The sequence below is a fragment of the Phasianus colchicus genome, chromosome 1 (genome assembly GCF_987193195.1).
Source record: "Phasianus colchicus chromosome 1, bPhaCol1.hap1.1, whole genome shotgun sequence".
NCBI classification, from domain to species: Eukaryota; Metazoa; Chordata; class Aves; order Galliformes; family Phasianidae; genus Phasianus; species Phasianus colchicus.
Window position 1 is genome coordinate 81,542,273 of NC_143436.1, and position 14,006 is coordinate 81,556,278.

The following is a 14,006-nucleotide window of genomic DNA, read 5'->3' on the forward strand; positions in this document are numbered from 1 at the left end:
GCCCGGAGCAACGGGGCGGCCCGCGCCAGCCGGCGGCGGAGACCCTTAGCGGCCGGGCGGGAGGCGGGATGGCCGCGTCGCGCTGCCCGGCGTGCGCCGAGCCTTGCGTGGAGCCGCGGCTCCTGCCCTGCCTGCACTCGCTGTGCGCGCACTGCCTGCGGCGCCTGGAGACGCTGGGAGAGCCGGGAGAGCCGGGCCGAGCCGCCGCCCTCAGCGTGCTGTGCCCGCTGTGCGACGCCGAGGTGGCGCTGCCGCCAGGCGGCCTCGGGCAACTCATCCCCGACTACACGGCGCTGGGGCGCGGCGGGACCGCCGGAACGGCGGGGTGCGACCTGTGCGCCGACGGAGCGGCTGCGAGGCGTTGCCAGACTTGCGGGGCGCACCTCTGCCTCTTCTGCTGCCAGGCACACAGGTGAGGGCGGCGGGGCTGCCGGGAGCCGGCCGCGGCGGTATAGCCTGCTTGCAGGTGGGCTGAGGAGGCTGCAGCTCCTCACAGGGAGCGGAGGGGCAGCGCTGAGCTCTGCTCTGTGTGACAGCGACAGGGCCCGAGGGAACGGCGTGGAGCTGTGTCAGGGGAGGGCAGATGGGGGTTGGGGACAGGGTCTGCACCACAGGGCGGTGGGCATGGAACGGGCTGCACAGGGCAGTGATCCTTACAGGTTACTTCCGACTCAGGATGTTCTACGGTTCTGTGATAGAATGACAGTGCTACCACAGGAGTGGGCATGGGCACGCGATGAGCCTTGCAGGTTGTGCTGTCGTGCTTTGGGGAAGGTGTATCTCCCAGGAAAAATGGGGAGGTTGAGATGCTGTGGGGTCATTTCATTCCAAAAATGTGAGTATGTACAAAGGCACTCTTAGGTGAAATGGCAGGCCTGACACTGACCTGACCTGACTGCTATGGTTGCCACCTCCTGATGCTCCAGCTGTTGTGCCCACGGATCCTGCATGCACTCTCAGCATGTGTGCGAGGCCAGGATCTTACAGCAATAGTGCTGTAGCTTTGCAGTGTGCATGTCATTGTGGAACTTAGTTCTGTTGGAATATAGGAGAACTAAAGAAAAGGCAGGAGAGAAATTTTCACCTCAAAGAGAGTTGTGTCACTAGAGCAAGAAGAAGAGGTTCTGGTAATGTACGAGTAGGGAAGAGGAGGGCAACGCTGCAGAAGAGAAGTGACCTGAAGCCTGAACAGCCTTCTGAAGCAAAGAGGCAACAAGCAGGGTCAGGAAAACCCTCAGCAATGCTGTCCCAGGAAGTCACAGCCAAGGTTAATCAGCTTGGCCTACTCGCTCCATGTTTACTGCCTTTTTTCATTTAATAGCAAAGTCTTTCCACAGAAAGAATTGAGGCAAATTCCTCACCTCCCTTCTCCCTGCAAATATCAGTGCCTGTGAGGTGGTTCTGATTCTCCAGTTACCTGTCCACAGGGCTGCAATTTTCAGCATGCCATTCTAATGAGCTAATGCCTTATAGCCCATGCAAGCTGCTAAAGAGTAATGAACAGAGATGTTGAATAACAGCCCACCATTGACAGAAATAGCTGTGCAAGGTATAAAGCAGTGGGAAGATTGTCCCAATGACACACTTCCAGCCATATTTCTTGATATCATTTTTTCATCCCATTAGCATCTGCAGACTAGCATTTGCTTTCTCTTGATGGCAGAGCAGAACCAGGGCCAAGGAAAGCAATTTTGAAATGATTTTCAGCTGCGCAAGGAAGATGTCTAAGGATCTGAGTGACACTGTTGTGCCTCTTGGAATAAGTGGGAGAATCTTAGGTGAAGTCAGGAAAGTGTAGATGTGGAGGATGTAAGCAAATACTGCTAGAAGGCACTGAAAATGTGCTGGACCTGAGGGAAATTGCTGGGAAGCAAAAGGAGTAGCATAATTGGCCATGTCTTGCCCTATGTTGAGATTGCCAGGACAACACTAGAGTTTCGTCCTCAGAGACTTTTTCATTGTTTGTGACTCAGGGTTCCCTCTGCAACTGCCAACAAACAGCTTATTTATGTACAGTCATCAGTGCAGAAGGCAGGGAAGGAGAGGTGGCTTTTGTTTCTGGTCAGTAACTGGCTACCAATGCCCAAAATAGCAGAAGATGGAAACATTTCATGGAATTATGTGCCATAGTGGCTATCTGGGTAAAATACGCTTTGTGTCCAGCCCCTCATATCCTCTTAGTGGCATCTAACCAAAAGGAAAAGGGGGTTGACTTTCAGAATAACAAACATTTTAACACGGACTGTTGCCTATTTCCAGAACTAGATTTTCCCCTAGAGGGTCACTTAGAGCTTGTTTGCCTCTGCAGATCTAACACTGGTGAAAATCATTGGGTTGACACCGCCTGTTTCTATCTAAAAGTGACTGTCACTGAGGAGTTCTGTTTGAGACACCTTCTGCCAGCTCTTACTTGGCAGTGCACACCTTCCTCCTGCTGGCTTTGTCACAGTGGACTCTCGAGGTGATTACAACCATCCCGCTCCCGACAGGCTCCATGGAGGGACTGCTGGCAGTAGCAGCCTGGCAGCCTCTTCCCTGGGGTGTGTGGCAGTGGTGGGGCACACAGTTCTTGTGTCTGAAAATACTGCTGACAGCATGTGGAGGGCCTGAGAGCAGCTTCTAATGAGTTCTTTACAGATGGTGTCCTCTTTTGTGTGGAGCCTTGTTCTCAAGAGATGCAAGTCCTTCATGCAGTATGAATTTAAGGGGAGACTGGAGGGAGCAGTGCACTTTGACTTGCAGACTGCCATTTGTAAGTGTTCTTGGATGTTAGCGTTTCATGTCCAACGTGCATAAAGTTCTGTGGTTGCTTCCTTCTAGGAGACAGAAGAAGACTGCCTCCCATGTCGTGGTGGAGCTGGAGAGCAGCAGGGATTGCAGTCAGGCTGGGAAGCCTTTCTTCTGCCCTTCCCATCCCTCAGAGGAGCTATGGCTGTTCTGCGAGCAGTGTGACCAGCCCATGTGCCAGGATTGCGTTGCAGAAAGGCACCAGCAGCACCCTTATGACTTCACCAGCAATGCTGTGCAGCGGCACAGGGACTCCCTGCAGGAGCTGCTGAGAAGCACCCAGCAGCGCATGAGCACGTTAGAAAATGTGCTGAGCCAGACTGATGGTGTGGGCAGTGCCATTCGTGCTCGTGCAGAGGCCGTGGCCGCAGAGATCAGTCTGTTTGCCAGAGGATATGTGAAAGCGATTGAAGAGCACCGGGACCGGCTGCTGAAGCAGCTGGAGGACCTGAAGGTGCAGAAGGAAAACCTGCTGCACCTGCAGAAGGCCCAGCTGCAGCAGCTCTTGCTGGACATGAGGACAGGCGTGGAGTTCACAGAGCGCTTGCTGACAAGTGGCTCAGACCTGGGAATCCTCGTCACCAAAAGGGTGGTGGCAAGCCGGCTAGCAAAGCTGAACAGTGCTGCTTACAGCACCCACCCCAGAGAGGATGACAGCATTCAGTTCTCTCCCCAGGAGAGGGCAGGGCAATGTCATGGCTATGAAGTTTTCGGGGCTGTTATCTGCAAAGCTGTTGATCCAGCCAAATGTACCCTGCATGGGGAAGGTAACAGGGTGCCGTAACACTTGCTACTCCCTGAAATCACATCTTCCTTCTCTCTGCCTGGGTGGGGTACAGCTTAAGGCTCTGTTGGCTTATTGTCTTTACAGCTTCTGAGAATGCCCAGAGAATAACTGGCACAGGTGGCTTCATGGATGTTTGCTTTCTAAAGACTTGGGGCAGAGCCACCAAATAGATAGTTCAGACTAGCTCTCAGAGTACAGCCACCTCTGACCTGTGCAGCACAGGTGGGCAGACCCAGGGCTCACTCAGTCCTTTCTGTGTCACAGTGCAGATGCTGAGGTCTCTAGGGCTCTGCACTGTACGGTGGGCTCTTCCTGCTCCTTCCTGGGTGGGGCACTTTGAGGCCCACAGGGAGGACACCTGCTGGGGTCAGAAGTGTAGGCAGGTGGCCACCTGATTTGTGCAGACCTCTAGAAAAAGCCTGCCCATAACCTCCCACTGCCTATGGCTGTCCATTCTCCTGATCCCTGATCCACGTTTTCCTGTGGGTGGAGGGAGCCATATATCCTATCAGTGGAATCGTAGGTGTGCTCTAACAGGATTGAAATACTACCACATGGGTGTGAGATAGCAGTTGTGGTTGTTGAGTCCTTTCTTGACTTTTTCTCCACTTTCCAGATCTCTACAGTGCCCATCAGAATGAGCTGACAGGCTTTACCCTGCTCTGCAATGACACTACGGGGAAGCAGATGGGGAGAGGAGGAGAAGCCGTGATGGTCACCATCACCCACAAGGACAAGAAGGACTGGTGGGTATTTCACTAGACAACTCCCCAGTCGCTGAGTTTGCTTCTCTGTCCCCCTTATCCTGACTCCCTCCTTGTTTGGGCAGGTTTAAAGAAGTCCTTCAACATCTGGGTCACTATCTGAAGAAGCAAAGGCACAGTGGTTTTTCCCACCAGTGTAGCAGTGATTTCTAGCAGTTGTGTACAGCAGTTGTATACAGTGTAGAGCTTGACACTGTTGGCTCATGCTTGTATTTGAATCTTTTAGTGGACTGAAGCTTCTTAAAGGATTCAGCTTACAGTGAGCATTGCATAGCGAGCTGTTGCTGCTTCCCACCCCTACCAGCAGCCACCTAGAGCTCCTGCTGTTAAAACCTAATGAGCATACAACATTGCAATGCCAAGAATGACCATTGTGAACCATCAAGCCCCAGAACCTCTGGCAGCTGATTGAGGTGCCTAAACTTGTGTTCTGGAGAAAAAAGCATTGCTGATACTTCATCACACTTTCTCCCGTTGTTGCAAGTGTTGAGCACTCTTACATCCTTGGAGGTTTTTGGGTGCATACACTGCAGCTGAGTCAAGATGTGAGCACAATTGTTGCAGGGTTTCTTCTTGGTGGGATGACCTGAAAAGAGACAGGATGCTAAACTTCCCTCATATGAGGAAGTATTGATGTGCTCATACAGAAACAGAGCTGGGTGCACAGATGCTTGCCAGAGAAGGATCATAGTTCAAGAATATTGCTCCTTTGTACCTTAGGTGTATAGATAGCACAAGGAGGTGTATGTGTAAGGTTTATGTGGCTTTTGCTTGGTAGGGTAGAGGTTGTCGTGGCCACATTAACTCAGTTTCCTGTTCATGTGCCTAGGCAGTTTCTACATCTGTTGCTGAAAGCTGTCTGGCTTCAGGGTGAGGCACAGCAGCTGCTGAAGAGTCTGAAGTATCAGCATGCAGTTCATGGCAGGAAGTGATGCAGGCAGCCATATTTGATGTGATATAGTGGGGGATGGAGAATACAACCTATTAATCTGTGAGGCTATTAATGGCTATGTTGTGGGGCACAAGAGACTAAATAGTAAAGATTAGGAAGATTACTTCCCTCTTTAAAGAGCTGCCTGCTGATTTTTTGTGGAAGGCTCTTTCTGTGAAGTAGGCAATCAATTCCCAAGTAACTGGATTATGTTTTTTCCTGTCACTGTCCACAAGTAGTGTGACACCCACTGAGCTTCATTTTGGGAAGGGGAATTGGCCAGCAGGGACCTAGAGCTCCTCAGAGTGTCAGAGAAGAGTTGAGGTCAGTGTATTTGGGGCAGTAGTTGAAGCGATTCAAACCTTCCCTGTTTATGTCCTGTCTTCCTCATGGGCTCCTCTAAAAGTAAACTGTTCTCTGAAACTGTGTTTACCCCTTTTTGGAGGGCTCTTATCAGATGGGATGATCTGACCTGCAAGTGTTCCTGTCAGTCATCTGCTCCTTCAGAGCTCTGGGTTACTGCAAATCCTTGCAGCACAGCTAGCTTTGTGTGACTTCCTTTGTATGGGTACTGCAGCTCCCTGTAGCTGGTGTGTGTGAAAGCTACTCAGTGCCTGAGCATCGCTTATGCATCCTGTCAGGCTCACTCCAGACCCACAGCTGCTGAACAGGGGTGAGGATGAGGACTTGACCACAAATCTAGGGCCAAACAGTAGTTCACAGGTACAGCAATTTGCTGTCAATCACTGATCTCTTGAGCTTCTCTTTTTCTGTTCATAGTGCAGTCAAACCAACAGTGTGTGATAATGGTGATGGAACCTACCATATTTCCTACAGCCCTGAGGAGCCAGGCTTGTATGCTGTCAGCGTCTATGTGAAAGGGCAGCATGTACAGGTAGCAGTTCTTGTTTGTTTTGCCCTGTTTCTTCTTTACATACTTCTCCTTTCTAAGTATTTGCTTTAAATCTTTCTAAGAGCTGGTTCTATCACTTGGCAGTTAAGGCATGTCTTAATGATCTGTGACTGACAGGATCACCCAGCTTCTTTTTAGAAATGCAGGTGCAACAACAGATAGCATCCACTGCAGCAGCTTCTCTTCTTGCTTGTCCTCTGCAGGGCTCTCCATTCATTGTGATGGTGAAAAGCAAGTTCCGCAAGCACCAAGGCATGTTCCACTGCTGCACATTTTGCTCAAGTGGAGGAAAGAAAGCTGCTCGCTGTGCCTGTGGAGGGACTATGCCAGGTGAGTGTGCAGCTTTCCCTGTGCTACTGCTGTCAGGAGGGTTTGTTGCATTCAGACTCATGAATGTAGATAGGTGTGAATGAGTATTCTAGCTCAGCTCCTCCCTTGCTTGTTCACCAGGACTGTGATAACTTGTGCATGTACCTGCTGGTAGGAAGGGACTGCAGCGTGAGAAACACTGCAAGATGTGCTGTAGGTTTTTAAAGGACATTCCCTGTAAGAGACCTGAGTCAGCTCTGTGGGAGATGTGGCAGGGCAGCTTCATGATCATCTGTCAGCCCTTCTCAGTGAGGCCAAGCATGACTGTTCTGCTGTAGTGCTGCCAACATGGCAGCTTCCTGGCTGTGCCACACAGCGTCAAATGCTTGTTGGAGAAGTCTCATTCCTTGTTTAGGATGAGAGCTCAATTCCTGTATTTGTTTAATCCCAACCAGCTTTCTTGACCTTGGCCTGCACGTTTCATTGTGTGTCCTGCATGTTTTTATTACACAACCAGCATCTTCTCTGTGTTCTTTTTTTTATGTTTGCTCTGTATCCAGCTCTGGCCATAGCTGCCAGCAGCTGGCAGGAGGTTCTCAAGTGCCATGTCTTGTATTACTTGGCAGTCAAGAAGACAGAAATCTTCAGCTTTCCCCAATGATTGGAAGGGGGAAATCCCTCATGGTTGTTCCCCTTTCTTTATGGGACTCTGTCAACTTTGGTTTTAAATACGCATGTGCCTTCCTTTCTTAGACAAATCCTGGAGCTGAAGCACTCGCTGAAAGCCACTGATGCTGGGATTTTCTGGCCTCCTTTTAGGTCAAGTTGATGGTGCCTCTTCTCTTGCAGGTGGCTACCAAGGTTGTGGCCATGGACACAAAGGTCACCCTGGATGTCCCCATTGGTCATGCTGTGGACAAGTCAAAATGAGCTCAGAATGTCTGAGTGGATTGCCCAGCGACAGATCACAGAGGAGTTTGCTCAGGACAGTGGAACTCTGAGCAGCCAGTTGAGCCTCCGTGAGCTCAGGGCCCTCCTACTGGCACATGCCATAGGGATCCCCACAACTACTGAAGAGCCGTGTTGCCAGAAAACAACATGGTGATGGGTATGAACTGAGAAAGGAGGGTGAGGGAAAATAAAACTGTGCCTTATGTTCTACCTGGGGTGTGTATGCAAGGTTGTTTTGTGCCTAAACAAGAGCAAATTCCAGGAATTGTACCAGTGCCTGTACTTTTGACAACTCAAGACCTGTGGGTTCAGGCTCTGAGAGGAAACTTGGAGCCACCTCACAAGAGGGTCAATATGTGCCTCGTTCTGCATGACAGACAGTCTGCTGTCCTCAAAGTGGCCAAAGCTGCTTGTTGGGGCACATTCCAGAGAGTTTGTGTTCATGCTTTGGAGAGGTCTGGCAGCCTCAGAATGGCTTCTGCCTTTACCTCAAGTACCAAGCTGGATTTTGGCATTGTATGTGTGCTCATAGTACAGTTCACTCTCCTGGGAGCTGCTGTTCTGTTTGCAGCTCTCCTATTTTTTTCAGGTGAGCTGGAGTCTCATTACACTCTCCCCAGAGAGTAGGAGGAAGGCAGATTAGTAGTTTAACTGAAAGAAATTCAAAGAAAATCCAGTGTTCACAGGTATCAGTGATGGGAACAGGAACTGCAATGCCACCTTTTGTCCGCAGAGATAGTATGGGGCACAGCGTTGCTGGGGGTGATATGGGATCCAGGAAAGCACTCAGCTCAGCCACTATGACTATCTGTAGGAGCCATAGGTACAAGACTGCAGTTATCTGTCCCAAAGGGGAAGAGCAGAATGTATTTGAAGCAGAGCTTCTGGATTTGTTTTTCATGCCCTGGCAATGCTTTCTCTTTAGAATGAGAGCTTGTTCTAATTTCTGTGCGGAAGGGAGGGCTTATTCTCCTGGGTTTGTATGGTTGCTGCCAACCCATAGCTGGGAAAGTAACATCTGTGATGGGGAGGAAGAGGGACTTACTGCCTGCTACTTGTCTGGGTGAAGCAGACCCCACGTGTACCTTCTGGAACAAAACACATTCATGGCTTTGATGCTGGGAACGCTACTGCCCTGAGAGTAACCTCAGTCACAGCTATCTCTTTCTAGGGCCTTGTAATGCTGCCTGAGGAGCTGGGGTGGGGACAAAGGTCTGACTGTTGGTCATTCTGTGAGAGGAATGCTGCTCTACTGTCAACAGTGAGGACTGGTTCTTGATTTCTGATGAATAGTAGAAATCTGCACTGTTTGTTTGCTTAGACCTAGAAGACTGATATATTGTTCTTTAGTCTTATGAAGCCAGTTTTGGAACCTCTTCCTCCCAGCAAGGGAGACAGATACTCTTATGCAAATGGTGTTTATAACTTTCCATTAATCATCCAGAGAGGGCTGTCAAACATGGGAAGGTTAGGCAGTTTATATCTCCAAGTTAGGCAATTCTTGACTGCTGACTCTGAAAACACAAAGTGAAAGTTTAATTTGAAGTATCCTTTAATGGAACAAAGTGTAACCCATTCTTGTTCTTGCTCTGTGCTCAGTACCTGAAGGTAACATGAAAAGGAATGTCTCGTCTGTTTTTTGCCTTCCCACTCTTACATGTGTATTTTTTTATTGGAACTTCCATCCAGAGTTACAAAGAGAACACATAAGCACAGGACTGTCCTCTAGGCATATAATTCCACTCTAAAAACATCATAGTTCTCTCAGACAAAGGAATGTGTTTTCACGTTAGGCCTTCCTTACACACCCAGTCACTGACATTTTCCAAGCAACTGTGAGAATGATACCTGTGAACAGAAAGTTTCAGAGAACTGCAAGTCAGCTTTGACTGAGCTGTACATTTGACAGGGGGAAAGAAGTGTATGGACAACATGGGCTGCTAAGCCTGCCAGGGCCAGGTCCTTGTTACGATTTTTTTGTAGACTTGAAGGTTCAGTCAGTCTCAGGGACTGACCACCTCTCTGTGCTTTGGCAAAGAAAGCTGTGTGTCATGGTAACCTGAAGAATTTTGCATAGAAAACATGTAATGACCTTAGCCCCTATGAGGGGGTTAGATGCAATTGTCCTCATTATTTGCGGGCAGGTTGCCTTCAGTATTCCTTACTCAAAATGTTTTGCCAATTGAGTATCGTGCTTACCTACAGGAGTCTTACACAGGTCCCCAGTAGCCCAAGAATGGTTTCAACTCCTATGTTGGTGATCAGCCTTAGGCAGTTGGTAGATTAGGATGTAGTGGTATCCTGCTGGCTGGCATGATGTCATTTCAGACCAGCTGGTGCTTCTGTTTATGAAGACATTTTCAAGACAGACATATGCACACTGCTGCAACAGTAAAGACATGTTTTTCTCAGGACAAATTTTCTTGCTGATAAAAAAATAAAAATAGAAAATGATGAGAATGGGATTTGAGAGGCAAGATGGGGACTTAATCCCCAGATTTGGAAAACAGGAAAATGTGAGAAAGCTGGAGGGAAAAATGCAGTAAGTCTGTGGAAGACCTGGAACAGTCCCCTCAGCACGGAAGACTCCAGAGAGGGTGCATCTAGGGCAAGGTATCATACGGTATCTCTCCTTTCTCAGAGAGGGCAAAGCACACCAGTGACACAACTGTGCTTGCACCTCCATGCACGAGTGTCTGGTTTGTCCCCAGAAGACTGCAGAAATACAGAAGCTGGCTCAGCAGGGCTTCTTGGCTTTTCCAAGGCAGAAGGTAGTCCACAGGAGTGCACTGACCACATGGGGTTCCACATCAGGGCAGACCTTGGCAGGAGCACACAGGTCGTGTAGGTGGATTTGCCAGCTTCTAGCTCAATGTGGCTCATCACCACATTTTGAAATATGAGAGCTTGTTCTGACTGGTGCTGCTTCCTTCTTCCCTTCAAGGTCAGGTGAGGCCAAGTACAGGTAAGGCAGCATCAGACTCTCCTCCCAGCCTTCAGGGTGGGTCTGCTGGTGCTCCCATCTGCAATGCTTCTCAAGCACCTCAGTGCTATCATTACTCATGTTAGGAGCGGAAGGCTGGAAACATCTCCAGCATTTCACCTTTTTCAGCCTGCTGTGCCTTCACCTCTCTTCAGTGTTTCATCAAATTTGGCTTGTCAGTATGCCACTCCATCTTCTTTCAGTTCCTCTCCTTCACAGATACCTCCTCCAGTTTTCCAGTGACATTGAAATAAGATGTGAACTTGCTGCAAGAGAACTCTTCTGAAAAAATTACTACTTCTGAGGAAAGAAATGTGTTGTACAGGCAGTGACTGGCCTGGTACTTGTACGTGTGCTTCCCACAGGCCACTTCTTGGCCCTGCTGTTTTTTTTCTTTTTCTTAACTGTCAGTCCTTCCTGGTCCCACTGTTCCCTCATGCAGACAAGAGGCAGCATGTGATGTGGCCAGCTGTAGGGCACTGGCTGGTGGGCCTGGCAAAACTGGTGCCTGCTGAGGCCTTCCCTCAGTTGAGAGCTCATGTCTGCCTTCTCCAGGTACTCACCAGCTTTCAGATCAGGTGGGACCAGACCCTGCTGTCATATTTGGTCAGATATTGCTAATAATCCAGTAACAGCTAAGCAGATATCCCGAATACCTCATTTTCTTTTACAGCATAAACATGGTAAGGGGTAGTCTCTGGCATGAGCTGCTCAGTAGTTAATGTGATTTTACCCTGGATGAATGGTCTTGCCCTTGTCCTACCAGTGCAGTCTGTCCCTGAGATGCAGACCTGTTTTATCCAAGTGGAAGTAACCTAACCATCAACCCAGCGTGAACTAGTGCTGAAAGGAGACACCTAGTTTGCACAGTGTACCAAAGGCAGCTGTAAATCAGGTCCCACAGAGGGCAGCTGGATGTTTCTTCAAGTTTCTTTCCCACCAGATCACTGTGTCCCGGAACTACTCTTTGCTTCTAGTAATGCTGTACCAGTTTATGGTACGTTGAGTAATCAGTAGAATGCTAAAAAGTAAATCAGATCTCTTCAGATTAAAACCTTATTCCAGGCTAAAGCAGAGGGGAAGTAAAAGCTGTATGAAATCTGCATTCTAAGTTTAAACTATTGCAAAAATCAAGGAGTGGCAGTGATTATCAAGTGAAATATTTCCCCTCCTCAGTTTTATTTGGGGTGGTAGGGTGATGGATGAGCTGTCAGTAGCGGCTGCAATTGGAGCATTGGAAGTAGGCTCTGCCCACATCTCTGCCACAGGCCTTGCTGAGGGTGTTCAGGCATCTCCTCTAGCTGTACAGCAATCACCTTAGCAGTTAAGCACTCCTACTGAAGCAACACATCAAAAACTGAAATAAATCCAAAAATCCAACAGCAAACAAACCCACCGTTAAAAGGAGAAGGTCCCAGCCTGGATCCTCTGTCCTGCAGTCCTATCCCAACACGAGTAACACTGCATGTGGTACTCCTCTGACCTTATGGACAGCTAATTCAGCCTCCTAACCCAGCAGGAAACCATCTGCTTTCTAATTTTCCTTTGCTTCTTACCGAGTGACTAGGCATAGTGCAGATTCAGATATACACTCTGAGCAGTGCAAGGTAGTAAGACATAGGAGGAGGTTCCACACAAGCTGAGGCATATAACCATCCTGGTGTGAGGAGGTTGGAAATGGTGAATTCTGAGTGCTAAATGCCTTGGAATACTTGGTTGACTTCAATGCATGCATATACAAGAGCCACAGCCTCTTACAGCTCTCTCACTGTTGTCTAGAAAGTCTGTTATGTGTCGTGCACTATGCCTGGATACATTCATTCCTCGTAGCGATTAATGGGCTGTTTTAGAGTTGAATTGTGATCCAAAAGATTGAGCACACACACATCTGACATCTTGCACGTACACCATTAGGTGGTCGTGTTCCTTAGAACATCTTAAGCTCTCCTGAACGTCACTCAGTCTTTGTTGCTGGTTTGGTCACCGATCAGTGTTGATTATATGCTGGGTCTTCATTTAGGCCTCTGGTTGTTGCAGAGAAAGAAATTTGCTTTGTTTGTTAGGCTGATCACTGTGCTGGACTGTTCCCAGCTCCTCCAGACATCATCTTTGCATGGAAAAGCTGTTAGCTCCCAGTAACCATCCAAACTGAATGAAGGTATCTAAGGACTGTGAAAAATCCCCCTTTCACCATCTTCCCTGGAACACAGTCCACATGTAAATGACAGGATATTCAGGTTCTCTTTTGGGAAACCAAGCAGTGGTGCAAGCTGCCTTCCCTTCTCCAGTCTTTCACAATCTCTGCCCTTCTCAACCTCTTCATCCCCAAGAGCTACTCAGTCCAACCCCAGCCTTGAGTGAGATCAAGCACATAGGGAAAGACTTGGAAGGTCTGGTCCACTTTCTTTCTTCTACATGCTCTCATGTCCACAGTTCTGAGAGCAGCAGGAGCTGGGCTCAGGAAAGAGTAGTTTTGTCTGAAAGAGTCTAGCAGAAGAAAATAGCAGTCAGGAAAGTGACCATCACCAAACCTGTGCAGCTATTCTGGGCTCAGAGGAGCCTCTTAGCACAGTACAGAGAAGCAGAAGGTATAATGGAGCCAGGAGGTGAACCTGTCTACTCAGTGACAACAGCATAATTGGAAATTTTAAGCTGGGAGACCGGAGCTAGTCCTGGATACAACTCTACCCACCAGTGACAGGTCAGCTGTGGGTCTGCATGGGAGACTGCAGCAGCCTGATCTCAGGAATAGCCAGCTACTGAACTGTAAGCTGGAGTATTTTTCAGTTCGAATCAAATTAAATGCTTCCTAAATGGATGGTTTAAGAATTTTCTCCTGTTTCCCTAGTGACTGGCCTGGTGGGGGGAGCCAAGATACTGTTTCCTCATTCCTGGGAGTTCACTGCTTGGACTCACCACTCCTTAGCTGGGTTCAGTTATTTAAGCAGGACAGCCTGGGAGAATGTATCATGTGAAAGACAGGGGCTGCGTTGCACACTGTGTGCAACCTTCAGGCACTTGGTGTTTGGCTCGTCTTTGTAGGTGCAGTGACCATGGCATCCCAAGGCCAGGTGATGTTCTGGAGGTACGGTTTAATCTGTGTCTGCTTTGGGAGTGAGAGGAGGGAGGGAGCTGCTTCTTCCAGACCGCTTGACTGTATCACACTGCTGCCTGGAGCTATCTAGAGACCAGTTCTCTGCAGCTTGACCCTATACTGCATTCACTGAGGCTACTTAAATACCAGAATAGCTTCTTTTTTTTTACTGTCAGTAAGGCAGTGCATCTGCTGGACACTCACCTGCAGGTCATCAATTGCGCCCAGAATGCAGATAGACGTCCCAGAAACTGCATGGGTGGAATATACCATCTTGAGATGAATGCTGCTGTAGACTGGGGCAGTGGTGGCTTGAGGAAGTTTCTGTGTGCCTGCTCTGTTAGGTTGGGGTATCCTAGGCTTGAAGAAGGTTCCATGTTCCTGCTGTTGAGCCACCAACAAGCTGCATCTCTTCACCTCAGGTATGAGTTCTTCCAAGGTGGATGAAGGCAGAGGTTCCACTGAGGTGTGTGAGACACTTGCACTT

At 48.8% G+C, this 14,006-nt stretch overlaps 2 protein-coding genes across 6 annotated transcripts in view; both read left to right on the forward strand.

The window, feature by feature from the left end:
• Positions 1 to 7,906, forward strand: TRIM45 (tripartite motif containing 45). The gene is made up of 6 exons (XM_031613096.2): positions 1 to 412; positions 2,821 to 3,554; positions 4,191 to 4,320; positions 6,050 to 6,164; positions 6,386 to 6,512; positions 7,341 to 7,906. Exons 1-6 carry the CDS (start codon positions 69 to 71, stop codon positions 7,490 to 7,492), a joined length of 1,602 nt encoding a protein of 533 aa, XP_031468956.2. The 5' UTR covers positions 1 to 68; the 3' UTR covers positions 7,493 to 7,906.
• VTCN1 (V-set domain containing T cell activation inhibitor 1) overlaps positions 6,520 to 14,006 on the forward strand; it is a 16,872-nt gene continuing 9,385 nt past the window's right edge. The window contains exon 1 of one of the 5 annotated variants that reach the window (XM_031613007.2): positions 6,520 to 7,340. In XM_031613007.2, the coding sequence (XP_031468867.2) occupies positions 7,283 to 7,340 (58 nt within the window). In that variant the 5' untranslated portion in view covers positions 6,520 to 7,282. Of the gene's footprint in view, positions 7,341 to 7,462; positions 7,600 to 13,085; positions 13,511 to 14,006 lie in introns of those variants that run through there. The other 4 variants (XM_090150089.1, XM_090150095.1, XM_090150078.1 and 1 more) reach the window with 4 other exon arrangements.